We start from the raw sequence: 13897 nt of genomic DNA, 5'->3' as shown, positions 1-13897 counted from the left end.
CCACATAAACAAGTAGTAGTAATACAGTAGTAATACAGTATTAGGGATATTTTTAATGTCATTCTTGCACAGGGGTGGGCAATAAAAAACCCACAGCCTGCAGGGTTAGTTCCTGGTGGGTCACTACCACTATGTGTATCTGCGCATCAGCAGATATTGCCATTCAGGGCTAGTGCAAGTGGTGGGAAGCACCACGGACCGGGACGCCACTTCCCACGGCTCACATTGGCTGTGAAAGGCGTTTTGCGGCCAACCAGAGCTGTGATCCTCCGATACCTGCGGAGGCACAGGTAAGCACGGAGGTGGGGGCCTGCCAGGAACTAACCCTACAGACTGGATCTGGCCCATGGGCTGGAATTTTCCCACCCCTGTTCTTGCATATGATTATATACTTAGACCCTTGGGGACCTTGTGATCAGAGACATGCCAAATGAATCCGATGTTCCAGAACCACAACGGTCACTCATCAACTCTTCATCTCTTTCAGTTATGAGTGATGGAAAGCTTACCCCTACCTACACGATGGCATTGTTATTATAGAGCGAGAGCATTATCATGAACACTCAATCAGATGCCCACCCTTCCATGTCCAAATCTTACTCCTTGCCTTCCTAATATTGGAGGGCCTTATCCTTGTAGGTAGACATATTAATGTCTTTTAGCTCATTATCATGTATGTCACCTATTGCTAAAGCAAGTTTGTTTAACATCTATCAGTGATTCTATCCTAAGTACCCAATCCCAATATCAGTTCGTTCAGCATTCCTTTGGCTTTCTGGTGTCAGTATTTACCATCTCCTTCTCTTGGGCAAGCTATTCTCAGTTCCCCAAAATCTAGGGTAACTGTTGGCCATTTTATCTGGGCTCAAGGTCATAGGCCTGTGACCAGGTGTCTGGGATAGGTCCACTGAAAATGGCACACTCAGTGCATACTGCAATAAATAGGACACATGGTATCCCAAAACAGGAGGTTTATTTTATAATTAGATTCACCAAGCCAGTAACAAAAGAGCTGCTTTCAGTACCGTACTGGTTAAACAGAAGCCAAACACAGTCCCCTTTAGGCATTCCAGCCCTGGCTCCCTTTCAGACAACCCAATCTAATATAGTGAGAGGTTATTGAAAACCCATTTCACCATATACAGTAAAACTCCATTAGTCTGGCATCCAATGCTCCGGGACTCCTGATGGTCTGGCACCATCAGGAACCCGGAAGTGCTGGGGCAGCCAGATAGGCTTCCCCCATTCAGCTGCTGCTGAAACTGACCAGCAGCTGAATTGGGGAAGCCGGGAGCAGAGCAGCTGGGGTGCTGCCCGGTTGGTCTCCTAGCGCTGCCCCTCGGAGCTGCGGGACCAACCCGGCAGCACTCCAGCTGCTCTTGGGGACGCCTGGGGCAGAGCAGCTGGAGTGCTACGGGGTTGGTCCCGCAGCGCCAAAGGACGGTGCTGCGGGACCAACCCGGCAGGACTCCAGCTGCTCTGCCCCAGGGGTCCCCAAGTCAGCCGCTGCTGAAACAGATCAGCGGCTGATTCCAGGAAGCCCGGGGCAGAGCTGCTCTGCCCCGGGCTTCCTGGAATCAGCTGCTGATCTGTTTCAGCAGTGGCTGACTTGGGGACCCCTGGGGCAGAGCAGCTGGGGTGCTGCCGGGTTGGTCCCGCAGCGCCGAGGGGCGGCGCTACAGGACCAGCCCGGCAGCACCCCAGCTGCTTTGCCCCACGTGTCGGGATTCAGCCGTTGCTGAAACTGAACAGCAGCGTCCATTTCAGCAGCGGCTGAATCGGGGACCCCTGGGGCAGAGCAGCTGAGGTGCTGCCGGGTTGGTCCCGCAGCCCGGAGGGGCAGCGCTAGGGGACCAACCGGGCAGTACCCCAGCTGCTCTGTCCCAGGCGTCCCCAAGAGCAGCTGGAGTGCTGCTGGGTTGGTGCCGTAGCACCGCCCCTTGGCGCTGCGGGACCAACCCAGCAGCACCCCAGCTGCTCTATTGCAGGCATCCCCGATTCAGCTGCTGCTGAAACTGACCAGCAGCGGCTGAATCAGGGACGCCTGGGGCAGAGCCGGACTATCGTAAGGGGAGGCTGAGGGGTCTGGGGTGGCATCCCCTCCCAGCCCACTCCAGACCCCTCATAGCCCCCCCCTTCTGATAGTCCAGCATATCTGATAATCCGGCACCCCCTGGGTCCTAAAGGTACCGGATTATCAGAAGTTTACTGTATGAGGTTCTTTCTAATCCCAAAAAATTAGACACATACCACCAAGTTAGTATGAATCTCAGTTGTTACTCAAATATCATGTTTGAAAGCTGACTTCCCCCGAGCACTGGCTCCCCTCTCTTACCCACCCCCTCCACTCCCCTCTCTGCACCCCGGCACTGCTGCTTCTACCAGAGGCAGCATTGCAAGGCAGTAGGCAGAGCTAGTCTGTGTAGAGAGCTGCTGATACAGAGGCAGCAGCGTGACATGGCAGGGGGCTCCCTGTTAGTGAGGCTGGAGCACACTGGCTGCTGGCCCTACCTCTGGGGACTATTGTAGTTGTAAAACTGCTACAATCTGATGTGATTACATGATTATTCAGTTACTCTCTATCTAACATCCCTACCCCAAAGCAGGGTAAACTACGGCATTAGTAACAGAGCCCTCGGTCCTCATTCTGCAGAGCCCTCAGTCCTCATTCTGCAGATCCCAGCAACAGTTCCCATTGTGTCCATCAAAACCACCAAGGAAAGGTTTATAGTTCTACCAGTGGTGCTTATCAACCTCACTCTGGCTGGGCCCACAGCAGGGACAAGTGTAAAGGAAGCAGCTTTGGCAGGGTAGTCAAGAACCCAGTTGGACCACCAGCGGCACCATCCATTTTTGGTTGACCAACCACCTTTATTCATTTAAACAAGCTTGGGCTGGGATCATCTCTGACCGATGGGTCCTTGAGACTATAAGTAAGGGTATCCTATGCCGTTTTAGGCTCTTATAATTCCCTCCCCACACCTCTTCAGGTACCTTTCTTACAGCATAGTTCTACAAGAATTTGATTTCCTGCTATAATTGGGAGTGATAAAAGAGGTTCTTCAAAAATTCAGAGCAGGGTTTCTATTTCTATTCCTGCTTGATACTAAAGAAGTTTAGGATGGTAAACCTAGCTTTCATTGTCCCCATATTGGATCCCATGGACTGGTTCATGACTCTTGACCTGCAAGATGCTTGCCTTCACATTTCAGTACTCTCAGCATACAGAATATTAATGGGGTTTACAATATTATCAGTACAGAATAATAACGTCATTTTATCAGTACAGGATTCTACCCTTTCATCCTTTCATAGCCACAGTGTTTTACTGAGTCCTCACTGTAGTGGTGACAACATACATAAGGAAATAAGAAGTCCTATTATATCTGTGCTTGGCTGATATGAGACTCTTCTCCACAATCTTCTCCAAAGGTTCTAGTTAGAACACCTCAAACCATTTTACCTTGCTGTGCCTCATGAATCACAACAAATCAACTCTGACTGAGGTGGAACATAAAGGCTATGTCTAGACTGGCCCCAAATTCCGGAAAAGGGATGCAAAGCAGGTAAGTCAGCATAGGGAAATCCGCGGGGGATTTAAATATCCCCCGCGGATTTAAATAAACATGTCCGCCGCTTTTTTCCGGCTTGGGGAAAAGCCGGAAAAAAAGCGTCTAGACTGGCGCGATCCTCTGGAATAAAGCCCTTTTCCGGAGGATCTCTTATTCCTACTTGAAAGCGGCGGACATGTTTATTTAAATCCGCGGGGGATATTTAAATCCCCCGCGGATTTCCCTATGCTGACTTACCTGCTTTGCATCCCTTTTCCGGAATTTGGGGCCAGTCTAGACGTAGCCAAAATGTATAGGAACAGTGTTAGACTCCAAGTTGGCAAAATCATATCTGCATCTGTGGATGCAGCTATTCAAAATAATTAGATTTTGTTAGCGTAGGGGTATATGAACACCAAGAATAGAATTTGTTTGGACATCTTAAGGTGCTACAGTTTCTGTAGGGTAAGTACCCATCTCTTACATTACAGACTTTCTCTGTGCTGAAGATTATTTTACAAGCATGTAAAACACATTGGAATAATTAGGTAGACACGTAACTTTTATCCTACTTATGTTTTGTTGTGTTTTTTTTTCTTTTAAAGCTTGAAGTTCAGGCCCCTCCAGGTACACCAGTTGGCTACATAAAACAAAACTGGCACCCTTGTCTACCTAAATTTACTGTTCAAAACGAAGCAAAAATGGATATATTTAAAATCATTGGTCCATGTGTTGTATGCAGCTGTTGTCAGGATGTTAATTTTGAGGTAGGCAACATTGTTTAAAGAATTTGTATTGCTCTTGTCTGTTCTTAATTAGTTGGTTTTCCTAATACTGTAGTTTAATATTTGTAGCTGGTCTTATTGTTACTAATGGACCATTTCCCACAAAACTAAGTTGAAATGTTATTACTGAATGCATTACATGTTTTGATAGTCCAACTGTGTGCATGAAAAATTTTCAAAACACTTATCCTTATAGATAACCCAGGTTTCAATGATTGTCATAACGAATCAACTTTCAGATTATCAAATCATGAGATATTGAATGTATGGATAATATTCTGTCAGTTTCTCTTTCCATTAAAGTGAAGCTTTCTTTACCAGTTTGAAATTACTTTGAATTTATTACAGTTGTTTCACTGTTGGGGTGTTGACATTTGGGGTGTTGACATTTGTTTAATGTTTATTGAAACACCAGTAGAAAATATCATTACATTATCTTATTTTAGGAAATGGTAGAAAAAATTGATTCACTATATAATTTTCCCTTAGTAATGTATACTTAAGTATTATTAAATAAGTAACTTTCTAGAGCCACTGACTTTATTATCAAGTAATTGATGTAAATCATCAAAATGGATCAGCAGAAGGGGGTGATGTATTTTTGTTATAAATTATTTAATTTTGTACTGTGGATCAAACTATGCTTTAATGAATCCTGTTTTCATATTCCAGCTACTAGTTCATTCAAAAACAATTGATAGTTTATCCTAAGCAAGGGTTTGCAAGTTTGTTCTAAGCAAACTTATTTGCCATTATGTTTTATTTTACATAACTTTGAACACTGAAACCAGTTTTCAAAAGACAATGTTGAATATAGCTTATGCCCTACTTTGGAAAATGATCATGTAATCTTTTAACTTCTATTTAGATACCTGCCCCTGGGTGAAGGAACCTTGATTTACAGAACTTCTAACAGTGTAGCCCTGCAAACCTCTCCATTACTTTGTTTCCATGTATAACCAGCATTGATATGAGCACAAAACATGCCGCGGATTTCAGCCCATAATTTAATGAAGTAGAGTCAACATTACCACAATTATTCAATAGCCATATGCTTCAGTATATCTAACAACCAATATAAATGTGAATATCCTGAAGTTTTTCAATTAACATTTAAAATGAACACACAACATCTTTTTATTATGAGTGGTAACATGTTTTTGTTTGTTTTTCAAACTAGGTAAAATCGATGGATGAAAGTTCTGTAGTTGGAAGAATTTCTAAGCAATGGACTGGATTTGTAAAAGAGGCATTTACAGATGCTGATAATTTTGGAATCCAATTTCCACTGGATCTTGATGTTAAGATGAAAGCTGTCATGATTGGTGCTTGCTTCCTTATTGTAAGTCTACCAATTAACTAACTTTAAACAGTGAATATATGTTCTATTCATCTGTAAGTTAAAATCATATTAGGATATGACTTGATCCTGGATTTATTGAAGTTAACAATAGAGCTTCCATTGACTTGGAGAGTGTAGAATCAAGTGTCTAGGAAGCGTGACGAATTATTTCAGATCATGGGATTACATTTAGAATTAGAATATATAAAAGCATAAAATTATATAGGAATATACTTATGTATTGCTGATATGCCTGTTCTTGTAAGGTTTCACACTTTTTCTATGCCATAAGGACATACCTCCAGTTATTATTTTATGGCTACTTTGAGGCTGCTTCAGAGCTGTTCCATTATTCAGAGCTGACATATACCATATAAAGAGCAGGACCCTTTGTCCATTCCATTGAAAACTACTGTCACCATGGCATGTTCTGGTTTCTGCTGGATGTTTACTATCAAACTTGAGTTTTCTGAAAATGGGAAGAAAACTAGAAGGAAGGAGAGAGGCATATACATCAGCTCAGGGATGGAAATGTCAACAGTCCCCTTCCTCTGTAGTAGCAATATTTAACACACCATTCTTCTTCAAGAGATGTCCCCGTGGGTGCTCCACATCAGGTCAGTGCGCCGCTGCCAAGCCCATTCTCTGGAGTCTTCACAGCAGTGACTCTGGGGCCACACATGCGCACGCCTCTTGTCACTCGCCCCTACTGTGCAGGATCGCTCATGCGCAAGTCCTCCCCCTAGTTCCTTCTCTACCGCCTCCAGTCACAGACGGACTTTGGTAGTGTCCCCAGCTTCAGCTCGCATTTTAGATGAGTGATCCCAGCTATATAGTTCTTACCTGTAGTTAGTTAGTTTTCCCTTTAACAGTTTTGTTCAAATTAAAAAAAATATTCCTTCAAGTTCTTTTCCCCTTAGTTAAATAGTGCTAGTATGTGCTATGCCCAGCTGTCCAGCTTTAAGTGCTGTTCCACATGTAAGGATCCTATTCCCATCTCAGACGCACACACTCTATGTGTCCGATGTCTTGGAGAGGCGCATGTTGCACAGAAATGTCTTCACTGTGCTAAACTGAAGGCCAGAGAAATCTTCACTTTAAGCTTATTCTGCTTGAGAAGTCGTTAAGACCAGCTTCAGACCTGGGTCAGCAACCCAAGAAATCCCAAGTGCAAAAGGAGAAAAATTCCTCAAAGAAATGTGCTTCCTCCTTACCTTAGGAGGCTCCGGCTCCTAAACGTTTCTCTTCGATGCCAAGAGCTTATCCGGCACTGCTGGCACCACCACAAAAGCCGGTCATATCAAATCCTGCCCACAAGTTTCAAGTCGCCTGCCTCTGTCACAGCACCTGCCAGCACTGATGTTACCTTGCCGGGACCAGCATTACTTTGCCAACACTGCAACCTGCCCCAGTGCCGAGAACAACTTCCAACACCATTATAGGCACTACCACAGCACCAACTACACTGCCTGCCCACTTAGTGCCGAGACATCGTACAGCACTCAAGTGGCGTCGGTGCAGCCGACTATGGCTCCGACAACACCTGCGCAACAGTACACACAACACAGAGGTCTCCTGGTTTCTTCATCTTTCAATTCACCCATTTTGGGCACAACATTCTCCTGGTCCTCCAGCACCAAGACCAGATATAGCACTGGAAAAGTTTTCTAGTGACTCTTGTTCTCTCCTAACAACTCCCCTCCTACTGACTATTCTGTGTATTCAGCCAGGACTCATCTCCCACACTCCAGACACCGAAATATGCCATCCTGGTACAACAGCCCATGGATGCCACCAACCATGCCTTATCCACAATGACAGTATTAGAGCCCTTGGTACCCTTGCCAGAAACACCATCGATCTCACAAAAAACCAACTGTACCTCAGTTGTCCCCTCCACCACAATTCCCATCTCCCCAAAGACTACGTGCAATACAAGGGGAGCAATCTGACCTCTCTCTGAATACCTCACCTGATACTAACAAATTGTCATACCTAGATGAAGTCATGGTACCAACTGCTTCTTCCCACTACAGCAGATGATTTCTCAAATTTTCAAGATCTTTTAAAACAGTTATCAGACAACTAACATGAACTGACTGACATTTTATTAGCTCATACGACTTCTAAAATAGCTTTCCATTACGGAAAACAAAGCCATGATGGAACCAACAAAGACCATTGAGCAGTCGTCGCAGTGGCCACTTCAACATGCAAACAAGCTGTCAAAAAATATTATGTTCCTCCAAAAGGGTCTGCACCTAACTCTGGTAGAAGCAGCCGATCAGAGGAGCAAGCAGCAGTACTTTAGATCTACCCCAGCTGATTATGACAGTAAAAGGTTGGATCTCTTCAGTTGAAAAGTTTACAGGTCCTCTACCTGACAATATCGAGTGGCGTTACTCTGTAAATATGACCATAGAAATTATTCATAATTAAATGATTTTATTGCAGATATCCCTGAGGCAAAAAAGCAACAATTTAACGCTGTCATTACTAAGAGTCACATAATATCCAGGGCAGCAGTCCAAGCTGCCTTAGATGCTACCAACACAGCTACTTGGTCTACTTCAACAGCCGTAGTCATGGGGAGGGCCTCATGGTTCAGTTCTGCAGCTTTCCCCCGAGAGATCCAATCTTCCATAGATGATCTTCCATTCAGCAGGCAGAAATTATTCACAGCCAACACTAATGAACTACTGCATTCCATGAAGGATTCTAGAGCAACGCTGCGATCTCTTGGCATTCACAATCCTGCAGATACAAGAACATGACAATTCAGGTATCAGCCATAACTGAGACACAGATACCCTCAATATACTTATCAGTATAACAGTCAAGAGCAACATCAACAGAACCACTCCAGAGGCAGGGGTCAATGATGCCAACTCTCTAACAGCTCTCAGCAATTACAACATTCTAATATGCAAATTTTGAGTCATTCGCTGAGGGCTGTGAATACCTTTTGCCCATCCTGTTTGTCTTCATTGTGGGCACTTTAGCTTGGAGGCAGAATCACAGCTGTAATTCAGGAAGAGAATGTCTTGTTCTCTATAGTTCCTCTTGTTCTCTACCTTCTCAGTGTCTGGCAAAATCAACTAGGTTTCCTTCCAGGAGAAAACGCCAACATTTTATTTCAAATTTCTGCTTAACAATTCCATTTCCATCATTTTTCTTGAATTTCAGACAGTGTCCTTGGACTGCTCTGGTTTTTTTGGTCTTTTTTGTTTGTTTGTTTTTGATGCCTCTGCAGGCTCCAGAGTAAAAAGTAGGCCACCTTTAAGAAACTTAAAGAAAAAAAAAAAGTCACACTTTTGCTTTAATGAACATTTTCTTTTCTCCTAGTGCCTCCTTAATCATTTCTCTCTTTGGGAAGTTTAGTCACATTTATGATCTAAGCCCAGTATATGTGGGGTAACAGTTCAACTTCCCTGCACAGCAGAGGACCCTGCAAGGACTAGGGAACCTAGTGATACTGGACATAATACAGGCACTAATCTCAGCTGGTCTGTCTGGCTGCAGACTCCTTGCTTCTATCCTCCAGAGTAAAAAGAGAGAAGTTTAAAAAAACTGATGAAGATACAAAAAACCTGACGCCTGTGCATATCGAGAGCAGTACTTTAGAGTTGCAGCTGCTTCTCCCTTCCACATCAGAATCCAGTGTATCAGGTTGGACAGATCAGCAGACCCAGCACAAATAAGAAAGATGATGCTTAAATCTCAAGAATTTACACCAGCAGCCACATCCCCATCAGTGTAGTTCAGTCACTTGCTCCCCCTCCACCTCTCCTGGGAACACTGATGCAGGGCTTTGGACATTGCGTAGATGCTGCTGATGTTGGAGTGTGGTAAAGGGACTTCAGGCCTACACTCCTTCCCATGCTACCAGCTCTGTAGGAAGTCTGAAACAAACGGAAGGAACTCAAGACGCAGGGCATTCATCCCTGTTGCTAATGAATGCCTGATCTGATTGTCACCACTATTTATTCTACATATAAGACAAGGCATTATCAGTGCAAACAGGCTGAAGTGGGGAGGACAAAGAAATCATGAGAAAATGCTTCTCAGCATGATAGGATGTGATCTCAGCACATCTGCAACCGAGTCATTCTTTGTAATACTTATGAAAAGTAACAGATATGTGGGCATTACCTAAAAAAGTACCCTTTCAGGTGTAAACAGATAATTTTTCCCATTCTTAGAACAAAAAAAATCATAAAATGTCACTTTTAAAATCATAAACTAAAAAGCAGCTGTTTGTTTGGCTACTTTTATTTAGAAGACCGTAACTATGGTGTCTTAAGCTATCTAATTCTATGTTATTTTTCTTTGCTGCTTAGGATTTCATGTTTTTTGAACACACCGGGGACAAGGGCCAACGAGCAGGAGTGTGGCAGTAGAGTCTACAGTTGGACTAAAATGTGCTTACAGAGAAAAGTTTCATAGTGCTTTGTGCCCTTTTTCTAAAATACATTGCAAAAATCGAATATGTATAAAATGTGTCTGCGGCTTTTGCATATTGGTAGTTTCTATTCTATTTTATTGTTTTGATATTGCAAATACAGTTCTATATATCTGAATGAAATATAGATTAGGTTTGTATAAATACTGTGAAATGTATATGAATCTTCCCTGAGTGGAATTGAAATTAAAAACAAATTTCTTCATTCTTGTGAGCACTTTTGTAGTACTGAAACATTGAGAGCAATTCTCTGTCACTTGCACACTATCTACAGTTAAGAACATAATGGTCCTACTGGGTCAAACCACAGGTCCATTTAGCTTAGTATCCTGTATTCTGCTACATGCTCCAGAGGGAGTGAACAAAAATAAGTAAGCATCAAGTGATCCTTCTCCTGTCATCCATTTCCAGCCCCTGACAGGCAGAGGTTATTCCTACCCTTTCATTCCTACCCATTCTGGCTAATAAGTTTTGATGGACCTACCTACATGAATTTATCTAGTTCTTTTTGGAACCCTATTAATGTCCTGGTCTCCACAGCATTCTCTGGCAAGGAGTTCCACAGGTTGACGGTGTGCTGTGTGTGGGGGGGGAAACCCTTCCTTTTGTTTGTTTTAAACCTGTTGTCTATTAATTTCATTTGGTGACCCCTAGCATTTCCTAGTTAATCCTATGACAAGAGCAGATTTTTAATATTCAACTTTAGCAATGTTATTATATATAATTTGTTTCAGTTCTCTCTAATTTCTATATTTTGTTTAATTTTGATAATATATACCAGCATTTGTATTTGTAAAGATTTTGATTTAAAATATATATAATATAATATATAATTAAATAAAATTATATGAAAGCAAATATGTAGTTGAAAGGTCTATCTCTTCCACTGACTTCATCCATGTCTCCCAATCAATATGCAAATTTACCCAACAGAAATAGAGTGCCTCACTATAATTTCACGATGTGCTGCCTAGTGTCAGAGTGATACTAGCAAAAGTGATTCCTAGAGACCTTGTATACAGCTAGAAGTCTTTCAAAATTAATAGTTTACACAAGCAAGATTAAAGCTGACAAACTCTTTTTGAAGTTTCTCACTTACCTAGAACACAAGGGAACAAAAGAAGTCATACTAGGTCAGACCAAAGGTCCATCTAGCCCAGTATCCTGTCTGCCAACAGTGGCCAATACCAGAGAAAGGGAACACAACAGGTAATCCTCACATGATCCCTCTCCTATTACCCATTTCCAGACAAACAGAGTCTAGGGACACCATTCCTAGCCATCCTGGCTAATAGCCATTGATTGACCTAACCTCCATGACTCTATCTAGCTCACAAATCTATCTAAGGAGATTTTGGTGTCCTGGGTTAAAACTTATTGTAGTTATTGACATGCTACTTTTTAAGTATTTTAAAAGTTGGATCACATAGTGATCTTTAAACTCATCTTACTTTGATGAACTTTTGGTTCTTTGTAGTGTAATAAAAATTATTTCCTTATCTCTTGGTTCTGGTAATGCCATTTCTCTGTTTTCCAGCCACTGGCTGAGACAGTAGCCATCTAGAGTATCAGAAGATTTGAGAATTATTCATTTATTTTTAAATCCAGGAAATGAGTTATGGAAATAGGTTGAGATAGACATTAGGTCCCACGATGCTATTTGTATATAATCAGTTTTCAGAGTACAACTGTTTTGTCCTCCTTTTGACTATGGTTTATGAACATTATTGTTTTAACTGGCTACATAAATGAATACATTAGTCCATTCCCAGTCCCTAGTCTCATAAGCACAGACTTGCTTCTGTGCCCCACATGTTTATTACATGATAAGGGTGGCATTTTTGTGTGAGTGCCTTCTGTATGATACTACTGATAAATCTGTTCTAAATACTTATTCACTTTTCTCAAAACACATTTCTTTTGTTTAGGTGCCTACCCTTTTAAAATGTACCAGTTAGTCTACTTAAATAGCAAAAAAAGGCTGATAAGCTAAAGGAATCCTCTGCATAGTGCCTGTACATAGCGGGTTTTTTTATTTTTTACTGTTTTGTTACCATTGTGCCTTGGAGTCGCACTCAAGGATCAGGATGCCAGGGTGCTAGATCCTATACAAACACACATTAAAAAGACAGTTCCTGCCCCCCTTTCCCTCAGAGAGCTGACAATCTACATATAAGACAGTCACAAAAGATGCAGACAGACTGAGGTGGGAGTACAAGGAAATAATGAGAACACTTGTCGGCATGATGGGATGTAAACTCAGCATATCTACAACTGAGGCATTCTTGGTAGGCTTTATGGTGCTAAATAAGAGTTTCAAGAAGGGGTCTGAAGCAGTTTTGCAGATGTTTACATCTGATGAGTATACATTTGTTATAACACCTGCATGAAAGCTAGAGTGAATACTCATAGAAATATTCCCTGCAATCATTAGTGATTAATACAGCCTACAGATAGCCTCTCCTAACTTGTTCCTGGTCCCTTTTTCTCTTTGAGTAAAGATGGTGCATAAGCATCCCTTTAAACATTATTGTCACATTAAAAACAACCTCTTTCAGACCAGGGTCCAGCCAACTCTCAGAGATTGGGGGAGGGAATTTAGCTTTACATTTTCTCAATTCTGGAGTTAGCTGGAGGATAAATGCTCCCCTTTATAATTTTTAGCTGCCTAAAGCTTGTTCTAAATAATTCCATGTGGAGTGTTCCCCTAGCAATTGTTCCGCTGTTTGACGATTGCCTGAGCTCCCTGCCTTGTATCTCAGCTCATCTCTGCCCAGGAGTGAAGGAAGCAGGAGTGCTACAGCAGCTTCGCATCACATGGGAATTTTTTCTACATCAGGGCATCACCAGCTGCCCTCCAACTATAACTTTCCATCCACCAAGGATATAAAGGCAATATGAGACAGGTTCTTAGCTCATATTGTTTACCATTTCTTATACATTATTCAGTAGTAACAGAAGTGGGCAACAGGATCTAGGTCCTGCTGGATTTCTCCTGCTTTTAGAAAAAAATGATTTTGCTTATCTCAGGAAAAGGAGCAGAGAGGAGAATGAACTGGAAATAAAACTAATGTATCTCTGATTTTAGTGCCAGTATTGATGTGGCAATTTTTCTTTTAAATATCTTTTAAATAACTGGCTATTTGGCAAATCCTGACAAGAGATGTAAGGCTGTAACTATCAGTGAAAGTTACTCAGTTACACTTGCTTTCTATGCACTACCATGAAAATGAAGGGTCTTATTTTAGGGGCAGTCTTTTGCTGAATATCTTGTTTAGCTTGAACTTTATTGACAAAAAGGATACCTTCCAATGTTAATTACTTTTTTGGTGAGTGGCAAATTCAGGTGTGATACTATGATACTGAAGTTTTATCTGTACATAGTATTGTAGAAGGTATATTTTGATTGTTTTAAGTTACTTTTATTAGGGGATATTATATGAATTGGCAACAGGAAAATATAAGGACAATATAGGTTCAATCTTGTTTGAATTGAAATTAATGGCAAATTCCAGTTGCTTCAGTGCAAGTAGGCATAATCCCTTTGACTGCCTGAGCAACCAATGTACATACAGACTTATGGGGATTGATGTGGCTAAATATATCAGTGTCATTTCACAGCGGCTCACATCCAGCTGCTTCAGTTCCTTTTTCAACCCAAGAAAGTAATCAAGGGCTAGGATTTTCAGAGGAACCAAGGATTGGCACCTAATTCCCTTAGGCTCATTTGAAAATCCCATCCAATAGCTATTTAGAT

The 13897-nt window shown here is 42.1% G+C and overlaps 1 protein-coding gene across 6 annotated transcripts in view; it reads left to right on the top strand.

The window, feature by feature from the left end:
- The window catches only part of LOC102445273 (phospholipid scramblase 1-like), a 40754-nt gene extending 29756 nt beyond the window's left edge, over nucleotides 1-10998 (top strand). For all 6 annotated transcript variants that reach the window (XM_075937673.1, XM_075937672.1, XM_075937671.1 and 3 more), the window contains 3 exons: nucleotides 4157-4318; nucleotides 5517-5678; nucleotides 10019-10998. In XM_075937673.1, coding sequence (XP_075793788.1) covers nucleotides 4157-4318; nucleotides 5517-5678; nucleotides 10019-10078 — 384 coding nt within the window. In that variant the 3' untranslated portion in view covers nucleotides 10079-10998. The remainder of the gene's footprint in view (nucleotides 1-4156; nucleotides 4319-5516; nucleotides 5679-10018) is intronic.
- Nucleotides 10999-13897: the final 2899 nt, after the last annotated feature.

The sequence above is a fragment of the Pelodiscus sinensis genome, chromosome 10 (assembly GCF_049634645.1).
Source record: "Pelodiscus sinensis isolate JC-2024 chromosome 10, ASM4963464v1, whole genome shotgun sequence".
Taxonomy (NCBI): Eukaryota; Metazoa; Chordata; order Testudines; family Trionychidae; genus Pelodiscus; species Pelodiscus sinensis.
Note: the sequence above shows the minus strand (reverse complement) of the source record. Positions and strands in the feature narration are given on the sequence as shown.